Below are 15,305 nucleotides of genomic sequence, written 5' to 3'. Positions count from 1 at the left end.
CTATCAGTGTTCATCTGGGAAGACCAAGGAATGAGATGCATTCTTAGCAAATGTCATGGGCATTCTGTAAAGCTGGAAGGCCCAAGTTAATGGCCCATTTGCTTAGTAAGTGCTTTAAGGATTCCCATCCACCACATGCACCCTTTCAAACTCCCCTCACTTGCACCCCCCCAAACCCACCCGGGACTCACCCATCCCCACGTCGCATTACCATATGCTCCATCCCTACCTTGGCCAACTCATTACACACTGGCATTAGATCCCCCAGTTTCCTGTCTAAACCTATCCTTACCACCGCACGCACCCACCTACCCCTGACTCTTCTCTGGTGAGGAATTGAACAGCATGCTGGGCCCAGCACATTAGAGCTGTGGCTGCAAACACAGCCTCTCGTGGGAATTTTTAAATATTTTGAGTCCCTCGCAAGAAAATATTACATTTCAAAATGATGTCAGCATGAGCTCTAGTTACAAATCCAAAAAAGGAAAACAACCAGTCTTTTGATCAAACAGCAATACAACTGCTAAAGTACTGGCTAGTTGGAGCAAGGTTTTCTGACTGTATTATGCCTATTGTTCCCAATGACCAGGTGTATAGGAAACCAGAAGACACAGGTTTAAGATCACTGAAAGAAACCATCCTTACAGCACTGGGGCCAGTACTAAGGAAAATGAGAGCCACATCGTTAGGGTGGTCGTTACCCCAAACGTTTTGGGACTGGTGCTTTAGTGAACGACATAACCAGGGAAGTAGAGAGGGTTTAAACTCGATATCACAGGCAAGGGATCACATTTGGGTAGATGGGATAAACTAAAGAATGCAGATAAGAGTACAGAGGAAAGTATCAATAGAGGAATCGATAAACATATCAAGACAGGAAGGCATAGACAGTACAAATCAAAGAGTAAATCAAACAAGGCAAGAGGTTAGTAAAATAATAAAAGAGATATTTGGCTAAGTTCATGAATCAGAAAGCTTTGAAGGGATATTGGCCAGGAGTAGGCAGGTGGGAGTAGTTTAGTTTGGGATTATGTTCAGCATGAACCGGTTGGACAGAAGGTCTGTATCAGTGCTGTATGACTATGACAAAACCTATCATTTGAAACAGAACTGATTATTCTATTTGCATTAAGTATGATCTGAAAGCTATTATTACCAGGAACATGGCTGCAGGATGACAATGTGACCTGTACATTGAAGGGTACATTACATTCAGAAAGGACAAGAAATAAGGAAGAGGCAAAGATGCTAATTATGGTATCTGTATCAGAGGATGACCCAAGTCCAAGAAACGAGGATTTGGAAGCTATGAGTGTAAATGGGAAATGGTAAAGGCAAGATGTCATATGTGGGTGTGATATCCAGGCGCCCTAACAGTAACCACATGACAAAACATAATGGCAACATTGCAGAAGGTGCAGTGATAATCATGGGGATTTTACCCTATCAGGTGGTCAAAGGTAGCCTAAAGGAGGAGTTCACAGAATATTTTCAGGTAGTTCCTTAAGGGAGCTTATTCTGAAGTCAACCAAACAAAAGGCTACAACAGAACTGGGACTGTGAAACGAGATGGGGATTAACCTCACAGTGAAGATGACCCAGGTAGCAGTAACTATCACATGACTGTAAAATTCATTCAGCTTGATGGAAAGAAGTTTGGGTCCATCACTAGTAACTTAAACTGAAACAAGAATAACTGAGGGCACAAAAGCAGAGCTGGCTAACGTGAACAGAAATCAGGTCATGGGATAGGTCAGCAGAGATGCTATGGCAGACATTTAAGTAGATATTTCAGAATATACAGAATAGATACATTTCAACAAGAAAGAAGCATTCTATCGGAGTTCCAATGTCTACAATTAACTCAAAATATCAAGATAGAATCAAACATAAATAAAAGCATATAATTTCACAAAGATGAGTGGTAAGTCAAAAGATTGGACAGAATACAAAAAAGCAAAGAATGCTTAAAATATTATAAGAAGGAAAAAAATCAGTGTACAAGAGAAAGTTAGCTAGAAATATAAATGCAGATAGTAAGAGCTTCCATTTATATTTAACAAAGAAAATGTAATGAATGTGTTGATCCTATGGAATGTGAATGTGGAGAATTAATAATGGAGATGGCAATTAGAACATAGAACATTAGAGCGCAGTACAGGCCCTTTTGGCCCTCGATATTGCGCCGACCTGCGGAACCAATCTGAAGCCCATCTAACCCATACTATTCCATTATCATCCATATATTTATCCAATGACCATTTAAATTACCTTAAAGTTGGTGAGTCTATGATTGTTGCAGGCAGTGCAATCCACACCCCTACGACTCTGAGTAAAGAAACTACCTCTGACATCTGTCCTATATTTATCACCCCTCAATTTAAAGCTATGTTCCCTTGTGCTAGCCATCGCCATCAGAGGAAAAATGCTCTCACTGTCCGTCCTATCTAACCCTCTGATTATCTTATGTCACAATTAAGTCACCTCTTAACCTTCTGTCTAACAAAAACAGCCTCAAGTCCCTCAGCCTTTCCTCGTAAGACCTTCCCTCCATACCAGGCAACATCCTAGTAAATCTCCACTGCACCCTTTCCAAAGCTTCCACATCCTTCCTATAATGCGGTGACAAGAACTGTACGCAATACTCCAAGTGCGGCCGCAACAGTGTTGTGTACAGCTGCAACATGACCTAGTGGCTCTGAAACGCAATCCCTCTACCAATAAAAGCTAACACACCATATGCCTTCTTTACAACCCTATCAGCTTGAGTGGCAACTTTCAGGGATCTATGCACATGGACAACGAGATCTCTCTGCTCATCTACATTGCCAAAAATCTTACCATTAGCCCAGTACTCTTTATTCCTGTTGCTCCTTCCAAAGTGAACCACCTCACACTTTTCTGCATCAAACTCCATTTGCCACCTCTCAGCCCAGCTCTGCAGTTTATCTACGTCTCTCTGTAACCTGCAACATCCTTTGGCACTATCCAAAACGCCACCGACCTTGGTGTCATCCACAGATTTACTAACCCATCCTACTACAGTCTCATCGAGGTCATTTATAAAAATGACAAACAGCAGTGGCCCCAAAACAGATCCTTGCTGTACCTCACTAGTAACGGAACTCCAGGATGAATATTTCCCATCAACCACCACCCTCTGTTTTCTTTCAGCTAGCCAATTTCTGATCCAAACCGCTAAATCACCCTCAATCCCATGCCCCCAAATTTTGTGCAATATCCTACCATGGGAAATCTTATCAAACACCACATCAACCACTTTACCCTCATCCATCTGTTTGGTCACCTTCTCAAAGAACACTAAGGTTTGTGAGGCACAACCTTCCCTTCACAAAACTGTTGACTATCCCTAATCAACTTATTCCTTTTAGATGATTATAAATTCTCTCTCTTATAACCTTTTCCAACACTTCACCCACAACCAAAGTAAGGCTCACTGGTCTATAATTACCAGTTGTCTCTACTCCCCTTCTTGAAGAAAGGGGACAACATTTGCTATCCTCCAGTCATCTGGCACTATTCCTGTAGACAATGATAACAATGATCAAAGCTTAAGTCTCTGCAAATTCCTCCCTGGATTCCCAGAGAATCCTAAAATAAATCCCATCCAGCCCAGGGGACTTATCTATTTTCACACTCTCCAGAATTGCTAACACCTCCTCCTGGTGAACCTCAGGACCGTTTTAGTCTCGTAGCCTGTATCGCGGTATTCTCCTCGACAATGCTGTCTTTTTTGTGTAATTACTGATGAAAAATATTCATTTTGCGCCTCTATGTCCTCGGACTCCACGCACAACTTCCCACTGCTGTCCTTGATTAGCCCTAGTTGTTCTTATTCCTGACACACCTATAGAACCGTTAGGGTTTCCCTTGATTCTACCTGCCAATGACTTCTCATGACCCCTCCTGGCTCTTCTTAGCTCTCTCTTTAGATCTTTCCTGGCTAACATTTAATTCTCAGTCCATACTACCTCAGTAGAGGAGTCCTCAAAGCATCCTTTCTGCACTGTAATACTGTCCTTGACTAACAAAGCCACACCTCCCCCTCTTTTACCACCTTCCCTGATCTTACTGAAACATCTAAATCCTGGAACCTGCAACAACATTCCATGTCTCCAAACTGGCCATAACATTGAACTCCCAGGTACCAACCCATGCTGCAAGTTCACCACCTTATTCCGGATGCTCCTGGTTTTGAAGTAGACATATAACAAACCATCTTCATGGCTGCAGATGCACTCTTGTGACCTTGAAACCTTATTTCTGACTTCTCAACCTGCTGCACACTGGAGCTACAATTCAGGTTCCCATCCCCCTGAATTATTTTGAACCCTCCCGAAGAGCATTATCAAATCCCGTCCCCCCCCAGGATATTGGTACCCCTCTGGTTCAGGTGAAGATCATCCTGTTTGTAGAGGTCCCAGCTACCCCAGAAAGAGCCCCAATTATCCAGGTATCTGAAACCCTCACTCCTGCACCATCCCTGTAGCTGCACGTTCAACTCCTCTCTCTCCCTATTCCTCGCCTCGCTAGCACATGTCACGGGCAACAAACCAGAGATAACAAAACTGTTCCATCTCTAAGCTTCCACCCTAAGTCTCTGAATTTCTGCTCTAAATCTCCAACTCTCTTCCTAACTATGTCTTTGGTGCCTATGTGGATCACGACTTGGGGCTACTCTCCCTCCCCCCTCCCCCTCAAGGATCCCGAAAACACAATCCGGGATATCACGAACCCTGGCACCTGGGTGGCAACACACCAACCGTGAGTCTCTCTCGTTCCCACAGAACCTCCTATCTGTCCCCTTAACTATGGGGATGGAGTCCCCATAGTAAAACGTATTGGGCTTTTGGATTAGTCTTCAATATAAAACATCCCAGGAAAAAAAACTAAGTTAAGAAATGGAAGGGGGAAAAAAAAGAGTAATTCAAGAAAACGATAATCACTGAGGTAGTAGTACTCAGCAAACTGTTCAAGCTGCAGGCTGACACATCCCTCGGTCCTTGGGTTGTAAAAGAATTGGCTGGTGAGACAGTCAATGGGTTAGTTTTAGTTTTCCAAAATTCAACAGATACCGGGAAAGTCCCTTTTGAATGGAAAACAGCAAACTTAACTCCTTTATTCAAAAAGGGAGACAGAAAGCAGTAAACTACAGACCAATCAACTTTAACACGTGCCCTATGACAGATATTAAGCTACTGAAGATATCACAACAGGTCACATGGAAAGATTCAAGGTAATCAGGTACAATCAACATTGCTTTGTGAATGGGAATCAGGTTTAACCAACCCATTGGAGTTCTTTCTGAAGATAACCAGCTGTTACAACCAGTTGATTAGTGCACTTCTGATTTCCTGAAGGTATTTGATAAGGTGTCACATTAAAGGCTATTGCAGAAAATGAAAGCTCATGATTTGAGGGCAACACACAGACATGGCTAAAAGATTGGCAAGCTAACTGTAGACATAAATGAATCAACTTCTATTTGGCAAGATGTAACGGGTTTTGTGCCATGGTCAGTGCTGGCACTACCATATTATACCATTTATATCAATGACTTGAAGGAAGGGACCAAAGATATAGTTGCTAAATTTGTCCATGACACAAAAAAAGATTGGTGCAAAATTAAGTTGCGAAGCTAACATAGGTAGGTTATAAAAAGATAATAGGCAAAAGTGAGGACTGCAGATGCTGGAAACCAGAGTGGTGCTGGGAAAGCATAGCAGGTCAGGCAGCATCCGAGGAGCAGGTAAATCGACGTTTCAGACAAAAGCCTTTCATCAGGAATCAAGCCTGATGAAGGGCTTTTGCCTGAAACATCGATTTTCCTGCTCCTCAGATGCTGCCTGACCTGCTGTGCTTTTTCCAGCACCACACTGATCTAAACTATAAAAATATAATAGACACATTATTGATTGGGCAAAGATAGGAGAGTATAAAATGTAAAAATGTAAAATTTTCCATTTTGGCAGGAAGATTTGAAAAACGATGATTTAAACAGTGGGAGATTTCAGAACGCAGAGGTCTGAGGGACTTAGATGTTCTCAGGCACGACTGTGGAATAATCAGTTCAGTCACAATCTTATTGACTGATGGATGAGAGACACAGTCCTGAATCTAATTTACTTGGACAAGCTAGGGGACAGCCAAAATGATTTTTCATTTAAGTGGTGAGCTATGATGATCTGGAATGCACTGCCTCAGTGTGGTGAAAATAGACTCTGTAGTAATTCCCAAAAAGGAACCAAATATGCACTTAAGGAGGAGACATTCGCTGGGTTATGGAGAATGTACAAGGGAGTGGAGTAATTAGATAGCTCTCAAAAAGCCAGTACGATCATGATGAACCAAATGGACACTTTCTGTACTGCAAGATCCGATCATCAGCAAACACTATAATTCGGTGAACAGAATTGTTTTCACTTCTCATCAAGTCAATGTGTTAACAATTGAAAATGCAGAAGTTTATTCTATCCACCTGAATACAACAAAAATTCTGGACTCAAGACATGCCTTTAAATTAAATGAAAAGGATTTATCCCGTCTCCTCACGGATGAGGCAGTGAAAAATATTTTCACATGCGAGAGGGGAAATAATGCAAATTCAACAAATGGACTTCAATTCGAGTTTAGGAGGTTCAGTGATCCAACTATCACAGGTAATAAAAATAAAGAACAGAATTTAATGAGATAGATAGAAAAAATATATTTCCCCCAGTACAGATGCTGAACAGGGAGCAAGATCAGAAACTTCAAGCTAAGGCAGCAACATTTGGACATTAGCGGACAACGGAAATCTGAGGCTCGGTCTCCCTAAAACCTGTGAGCTCTGGGTCAATTTAAAAAGGAGTTTGTTTCGTTAGGTTAAGGATAACAAGGGATACAGATTAATGTGTAGTAGAGTGCACATTATCCAGCTGTATAATGGTACAGATCAAGGGGCTGATCCACTCATCATTCTAAACTGCCACTTTTAAATATCAATAACAGTCATTATTCAACTACACCTGAAAACAAAAGTTGTTGGTATGGTAATACAGATTTCTCCAACATACTTTACAATTAGAGATTTCTTTCTTATCTAAGCGTTTAGTCAGTTGTTTTCTTTCGGGTCTGAAAGTCACTTTAACAATCACCTGTACAGGCTATTTCTTAGAACTCCTGCAGTGTAGGAGGCGGCCATTTGGCCCACTGAGTCCACACTGACCCTGCGAAGAGCACCCCACCCAGACCCAACACCATACCCAATGCCTAGAACTCTGCATTTACCATGGCTAATCTAGCTAGCCTGAACATCCCTGGACATTATGGGCAATTCAGCATGGCCAATCTACCCTAACCAGCATATCCCTGGGCACTATGGGACAATTTAGCATGGCCAATCCACCCTAACCTGCACATCCCTGGGCACTATGGGACAATTCAGCATGGCCAATCCACCCTAACCTACACATCCCTGGACTGGGAGGAAATGCCACAGATGCAGAGAGAATGTGCAAACTCCACACAGACAGAGTCACCGAGGCTGAGTCCCTGCTGCTGAGGCAGCAGTGCTAATCACTGAGCCACCATGCCACCCATTTCATCCACATTCAGTTCAGTGCTGTTACTTCACTTATTTCTCTCCAGGTTTTCATTTACTCAAATCAACTGTCAGACTACACAGGGAGCCATGATGAATTCACCCATGAAAACCCATAACCCACCTCCAAAATATTCAATCATAGGTGGTGGTGGTGGTGGGGAGGGGGAGGAAATCAAATGGAGGAAAAGAAAAATCACCCCATACATAGGCGACACAGAAATCTGCCATTGGAGCTGCAACAAGCAAGCGAGGGGAGGAAGCCCGAGACTGGAGGAGTAGGGAAGGTTTCTCTGGTTCATATCAGAGACATCACAGAACTGAGACTCAGGAAGAGAGTAAGGACAAGGCTCTGGTTTCAGCTGGGTGGATCAGAGGTATCACAAGCAAAGCCGGAGCACTGGCTGAGGATAGGCAGCACAGCACCAGATGTAGGGACCAGTTGATCCACTGATGACTGGGAAGGTAGGTACTGGAGTTTTTATACATTGTGGAAATGTATCCATGACTGACCAGGTTTATAAACGATTTACAGTAAACAATAGGCTGAGAGGACATTGCACATCAGAGAAGAGTCTGTAAAGGGGAGGCAGAGTAATTGATATTTATTTGATTTACGGAATCATAGAAAACAAAGGAGGTAGATAATTCACAAAGGGCTACAAGATAATAGTCATCATCTCTTAACTTTTGTAAACAGTTTGCAGGAAGCTATTTCCAAATTACATTTGCCTTAGTTACAGAAATGAATTCTGAAAAATCAGTTTGATGTTTCATCTTTTTAACCTCAATATGCATTTAACTATTTATTTTGTTAAATGCATGACAGATACAGAGCAAGGCAGATGTGTTTATAATAAATTATCATATGAGTACTTATACAAAGGAATCTTTATTATTTTTGCCATCTATTCTATCTAAAGTAGTAAACCTTAAGAAGTTCAACACAAACACAGGAGATAAAGTTATTACTTAATGTCACAATCAAATGAAGGAGTTAGTGAAAATAAAAAAATAAATCTCTGAAAATGAAAAGATAGGGTCTGGAAAAAAAAAAATCACAAGTTGCCTTCAAGAACAATCCTCAAAAAAAAATTCTAACGACTCAAATGTACCCCTGACCCTTATTGTGGGTCTCTTTAGTCCTCTGCCACTCTCCCCATCTTTTTTGGGGTTGCACATGGACTTATCCCATGCACCTCCAAGTTTTGCTTTTATTTTATCTTTAGTGCACAATTTCTTCTCTTGGACTCTCCATTTCTTTTTTGTTCTTTTTCTGAATTGGGCTTTCTTCTCCGAAGGTTATTCCACAAAACATCACATCTTATTTAAAATAGCGAGAGAGAATGTGAGTAGGCAGGACATTCCATTTCCAAGCACAATTATGTTTAACAGTTACTAAATGTTGCAGTCCAATGAGATACAAAGTTAATCACTTAAAGGAAAAAAGGAAATATAGTCTAAATACTCAAGACTCTTAACAGAGTGCAGCAGAAGAAAAATCAGTGGAACAGCTGAATAACAGTGGGAGTGCAAGTAGAAAAGACAAGAAAGGGATTCTGAATTTACATACATTATTTTCATAGTTCCAATATCTTTTCATATAATGCCAGGAAAGGCACACAGTATTTTAGCTGTCACCTAATTATGCAACTTTTGTCTTTACATTCAAAATTAATGTAAAGAATCAACAGAAAGACATGATCAAATATACGTATTGAAAGGTGCTTTAATAAATGAACATTTTCAGTGGAATTGTTAAAATAAAAAAATACAGTTAAAATTCTGAAAGGGTTCCAAGAGGATAAATAAAGATTGTGTTTGAGGTTAGAATCAAAGAATTTTAATTTGGAAAGCTGGAGGGGTTAGAATAATTTTTAATCACAGAGTTGAAAGAGCATGGAATGCCTTGCTGCAGCTGGTTTTTGAACCAATTTAAATTATCTCAGAAGGGAATATAAAACACTTGGGAAAAGGAGAGAAAGTTAAGATTATGGCAGGTACCTGCAGTTGAGAAGTACATACTGAAGTAGTACATGGGCAAAACTGCCTCCTCCTTTACTGTTAACTTCCACAATAACAACAGTCAGAACTGGAGGATAGTTCACCAAAGTTCAGCATTGCCTTCACATACAAACAACCTCTCCACAAATCAAAAAGGAAACTCGAGAAGTACCGCTCTCCTCCCAGATCACAGAGCATCACTATACTTCAGCAATGTCTGATGATACAGACAAGCCCAACTTTTATCTGCCAATATAAATGACCCACTTCAAGAAACTCAACATAAATTAAGGCCATCTTTTGAAATATTTCTAAATGCAACTTTACAGGGATCCCATTTCATTTTTGCCTCAAGTGACAGTGCCACATTGTTACAGGTCCCAGCAGCTCAAATCCAAATTCATTCCATTTTCCACCCTTTCCAAAAACAGAATTAGAACATTTTTCCCTCCATCAACAATCCCAATTAATTTACAGAAGACAACATTTTTTAAAAAAAGCAAACAAAGATTTACTAGGAGGAATAACAGAAGTGTAAGCAAAAGCTGGGATTTTAAGAAGAGTCCTAAAATAAAAGGCAATGGAGGGGTGAGTGGGTTTGAAGGGCATACCACAACAGAAAAAAAACTGGTGGTCAATAATGAGCATGAAGTAGTGAGGGGTACACAGAGCAACAGTGTGTTCTGGTCAGTCGGTGATAATGTAGTTGCGTCGCAGGACATTACAGAGAAGCTATGATGGAAGAGAATGAAATAAAAATTAAAAAAAAACACAAGAACTTGAGGATTTTGGAATTCAAGCCAACGTAATCGAATGAAAATAAAAGTGATAGGTATGCAGAACTTGGCACAGAACAAGATACAGGTTTTGTATGAGCTCAAGGTCATATCAGGCAAGACAAAGACATTCATGATGTTTTCACCAGAAGATGGTCATGTGGAGCTGGACAATGTTATACAGACGTGAGCATGCAAACATAAAAGGTATTCGGGACAAAAGGCTATTCAGCCCCATGAGCCTGTTTGGCTACTCAATAAGGTCACATGTTTGATCTCATTATATCATACAGGGATGTAGGCAATCATTATGATGGAGAAGATAAATGAAATCAGACTACATGGTGTAGCTAATTCTATACATTCTTCTGATCATCTGAAATAATTAAACCAAAAACATTTTGATTATTTTGTTACTTAATTCAAGTAGTTAAACAAACATTTAGTGCTAACCAGCATTAATTTGGAGAAGTAGTGTTGACAGTAACCCAGGATTGTTGACATAGTTAAATATTTTTTCTGCTGTTTCATTCCATCAGAGATCTACACTGCAATAATAACACTGACTCCCTCTGGGCAGCTGGTACAATCTTTGTGAACATTATTTGGAGATGCCAGTGTTGGACTGGGGTGTACAAAGTTAAAAATCATATAACACCAGGTTATAGTCCTCTGATGAAGGAGCAGTGCTCCCAATTAAACCTGTTGGACTATAACCTGGTGTTGTGACTTTTAACTTTCTGAATATTGTCAGGGATCCCCTGCCCTGTGTGTCATCATTTGGAATACGGTGTACAATTCTGGTCTCCTTGCTATCAGAAGCATGTTGTGAAACTTAATGATGTTACCAGGGTTGGAGGGTTTGGGTTATAGGGAGAGGCTAAATAGGCTGGGGCTATTTTCCCTGGAGCATCAGAGGCTGAGAGGTGACCTTATATAGAGGTTTATAAAATCATGAGGGACATGGGTAGAGTGAATAGCCAAGGTCTTTCCCCCGGAGTGGAGGAGCCCAGAACAAGAAAGTACAGGCTTAAGGTGACAGTGGAAAGGTTTCAAAAGGGACCTAAGGGGCATTTTTTTTGTCCACACAGAGGGTGATGCAGCTTGGAATGAGCTGCCAGAGGAGGTGGTTTTATAAATCAGAGGTTGATCTCACTCTGAGAACTAAACGTGAAACAACCAAAGTGGAGCATCTTACCTTATAATCTGTAAAAAGATTGTGAAAAGTGATGGAAACTTTTTCAGAAACTTCTACTAATTAGATAAAATAAATCCCTCACACTCACTTTAAAATCAATTAACAATTTATCTAACTCACGAACTAACTAAACTATTAACAAACTGAATAAAACCCTTCTAACTACCAACTATTCCTGAATAAAACAAGATTCTTATGGTGTGCTGTTCCAATAAATACATGTCCCACTCAAAAAAATTTAGTCTCAAAATTACAGCCAGGTTACATGTCTTCCAGAACGTTCTGTGCCTTCTCAGTTGATTCTTCTGTCAAGAATGCCTTCTCCATCCATTGTTATTCAGATGGCCTTTCTCTAAGACGTAGATAAAACTGAAAGCCAGCTATTCTCGAGAGCCAAGGGCTGTTAGCTCTGGCGGATGGCACCTTGCTCTGGGGTCTTTGTGCAACTACCCCTTTTTTCATACCCATGATGACATATCAATATTTCTCACAAGAGGTTTTGACGACATAGGACTAATCCATCAGATTTAAATTTAATAGGGTTTTGGTGCCCAAGTACCTGGTTCAAGTTGTTTGGCTAAATTCAAATGCCTGTTGTCTTGGTAAAATCTGCTGCTTGACCTACTAACCCGTACAGCCTTCTGATACGGATGTTTCAATTCAGGCTCTGTGTATTGCAGACTTCCAAGCTGCTGCTCACAGACATCCATTTTAAATCTCCAAGCACAGAAAACGCACCATCTTTTAAAAAAAGGGACCATGCAATGCTTTCTCCCCTAGCAGTTTACAATTTTACAAACACCAAATTCTAATTTCCTGCCTCCCGATCCACAATTACACTAACCAACTCTGCAACATAGGAGGCGGCTTGTACAATAGCAACATTTAAAAGATGGCACCTTGCTCTGGGGTCTATTCCTGATGAAGGGCTTTTGCCCGAAACGTCGATTTTCCTGCTCCTCAGATGCTGCCTGACCTACTGTGCTTTTCCAGCACCACTCTAATGTTAGCTCTGGTTTCCAGCACCTGCAGTCCTCACTTTCGCCACAGTTAAAAGATGGCTGGATAGGTACATGAATAAGGAGAGTTTAAAAGGGTTAGATGTCAAGTGCTTGCAAATGGAACTAGATTAATTTTTGGATATCTGGTGGACATGACTGAAATGTTCATCTCCATCACTCCCATGTAGGATACTCTCTAGAAGACAGCACTGGTTTCTTGTAAAAAAAAACAAGTAAAACAGCAGGGAAACTCATCAAAATGTGAACCTAATAACTAATAATAGACGTGCTTTGATAACTTAAAGATTTCCTGTAGGATTTAGGATTGTCATTAAACTTTGGCTTTGTGACTACTTAAAAGAAAGTCCTTTGCAATAATATCATTCAGCTTGGTCTTGGCCTCTACCACTCGTGTTTATGCAAGGAGACAACACTGTAATTAACAGATGTAAAATTCTATATAATGTTTGACTTACTGCAAAATACCAAAGTCTAATAAACTCTTCAGACAAAATAATTGAGAAGGATAAAAAGGCCTTTTTTTCATCAAAGAGACAGTCTTTCCATTTGCTCTTGGAAAAAGTCAAAACTTGTTTGTCAGGAAATGCTTGGTTTGAATCGGTCCAGAATATCCCAACGAATTCCGAATTACACAGAGAACGGTCAAAAGCAAATGAAGACTGCTGTGTGAAGCCTCCCCTCTAGATATTTCATGTGAGGTTGCCCATCTTCAAACAATGGCTTTACTGAAAGTGGGGACCGTAGAAAGCCCCTTAAATCAAGCTCAACTCCGGTGAACTGCAGACTCACAATAATAATTACATAGTGCTGCAATGCTGCCCAGAGATTAAACCCACATAGCTGCAGATCACTGTATTTGTTACCATCACCAGTTTGAACCTAACCCGCAAAGCGCAGACATGGGAAAACAGCGAGATCCACGCCCTTTGTAGCAGAGATCAAAATGCAGCCAGAGAGTTTAATCTCTCCTTTATTTAATTTTTGAATCACAGAAATACCAATTGTTTAAGATCCTTTGCAGTTTGAAGCGGCGCCAATAAAATTGTCACGTACATTGTTTAAAGATCTTGTTTTTAAAAAGGCTTCTCTTTGCAAATCCCTGGAAACAACTTGATAATGCCTCCGCCCAAGTACAGACAATGTTACACAGGTAAAATTTTGAAGAAGTTGAAAAATATCACAACATTTTTAAACAAATGAAAACGAAAATCCCTTGTGTTGACGACACGAGTGATTCCGGGTTAATAATGGAGGTAGTAAATATAAAAGTTCTTTGAATTAGTCTTCAATATCGAAAATTGAAATAAAATCCCAGGAAAAAGAAAAGCTGCAAACCAGGAAATGGAAGGGAGAGAGTAATGCGGGAAAAAATACTATCACGTCGAGCAATTCAATTTCCCTGAAACTTTCCGAGTTTGGAAAACGCGAAGAAAATCGAGCAGGCTAGGCACAGCGATTAAGAGTCAGATTTGAACAGGGATTATCTGACCTTGAAGTGAGTGGAAAGTATGAAACCGGGATCGGGGGGGGGGTGATAATGAAGGAATGTTTGGTTCCCAAGGAGCTAAAGCTTAGCCGGCTCCCTACTAAACACCCAGCCACCCCCCTAAGGTCCTTGGTTAATCCCCACTGCCCACACCCCAATCGCCTGTTTACCCCCAGTTGGCGTCCTGTTCATCTCCAACTTCCTATTACCCCCCCCCCCCCCCAGCCCGAGTTGTTGTAGTGCTCTCCGTACCTGGCCATGGTGCAGGCTCCGGCCCTGCGGGGTATCCTCGGGGCTGAAGTAGAGCCTGGTGCTGGCCAGTAGTTGTTGGCGCCCGCGGTCCTCCCACAGCAGCTGCAGCTCGGCGATGCACTCGGGCTCATGCGGCTGGCAGCGGACAAAGAGGAACTGGCCGAGCCTGGCGCTGAGCGCCTTCCCGCCGCCCGGGGCCACGCTGAAAGCCCGGTAGAAAGTGTACGGTCCGTGGGACCCGCACGGCGGGCCGACCCACTGGCAGCAGGAGAGAGAGAGAGAGAAACAAAGAAACAAGAGGGAGAGCCGCTTAGTAACAAAGTATTTCCCGGGCGCAGCCGGGACACATTGTATCCAACTTCATCCTCACTGCTCCCTGCACACAGCTCAGGGACAAACTCGCAGCCCATCACCCAGTTCCCACTGCAACTGCACTCTCAGCCTCTCCCAACCCCACACGGGGGCGGGGGGGTTACTCACAAAGATTTTCTTTTTTTTAAAATCTCAAACTATTTTTTTACCTCGATTTTCCGCGGCTCCATATCTCCTCCGGCAACTCTGCTTTTACAAAAGGTCCTGGCAGCTGCACGGTTCACTCACTCTATCACAAATCACTGCACAGAGGGAGGGATGGAGGACAATTACCAAACAATTCAGCACCTTCCTCCCCCCCCAACCCCAAACCCGGCAGCAAACTCCCAGGGACACTTCAGAAACTTCACCAAACTATCCCTCAGCAAATCTTAACCTGTAAATAATATTCTTCCAGCCACTTACTGCCCTCTCGCTGACGGATTTTTTTTTTCTTACCACTTTTATTCTCTCCCGCCCCCGCTGAAATAAAACTAAAACTTTTAAACCATCTGCTGGAAATACTCTCTTTTATTCTTTACGCAGCTGCCAGGACGGCGTGACGTCATAGGAGTTGGGGAATGGGAAGGAGTTTCCATGGGAATGTGGGATT

The 15,305-nt window shown here is 41.6% G+C and overlaps 1 protein-coding gene across 2 annotated transcripts in view; it reads right to left on the bottom strand.

The window, feature by feature from the left end:
- The window catches only part of LOC122556824 (uncharacterized), a 99,232-nt gene extending 84,219 nt beyond the window's left edge, over positions 1 to 15,013 (bottom strand). For both annotated transcript variants that reach the window (XM_043704035.2, XM_087995527.1), the window contains exons 1-2: positions 14,863 to 15,013; positions 14,342 to 14,599 (exon numbers count right to left, since the gene is read on the bottom strand). In XM_043704035.2, coding sequence (XP_043559970.2) covers positions 14,342 to 14,599; positions 14,863 to 14,883 — 279 coding nt within the window. In that variant the 5' untranslated portion in view covers positions 14,884 to 15,013. The remainder of the gene's footprint in view (positions 1 to 14,341; positions 14,600 to 14,862) is intronic.
- Positions 15,014 to 15,305: the final 292 nt, after the last annotated feature.

This window comes from Chiloscyllium plagiosum, unplaced genomic scaffold, assembly GCF_037043375.1.
Source record: "Chiloscyllium plagiosum isolate Xiang-an unplaced genomic scaffold, Cpla_swu_hap1 HiC_scaffold_16, whole genome shotgun sequence".
NCBI lineage: Eukaryota > Metazoa > Chordata > Chondrichthyes > Orectolobiformes > Hemiscylliidae > Chiloscyllium > Chiloscyllium plagiosum.
This window is presented reverse-complemented; position numbering and strand designations above follow the sequence as displayed.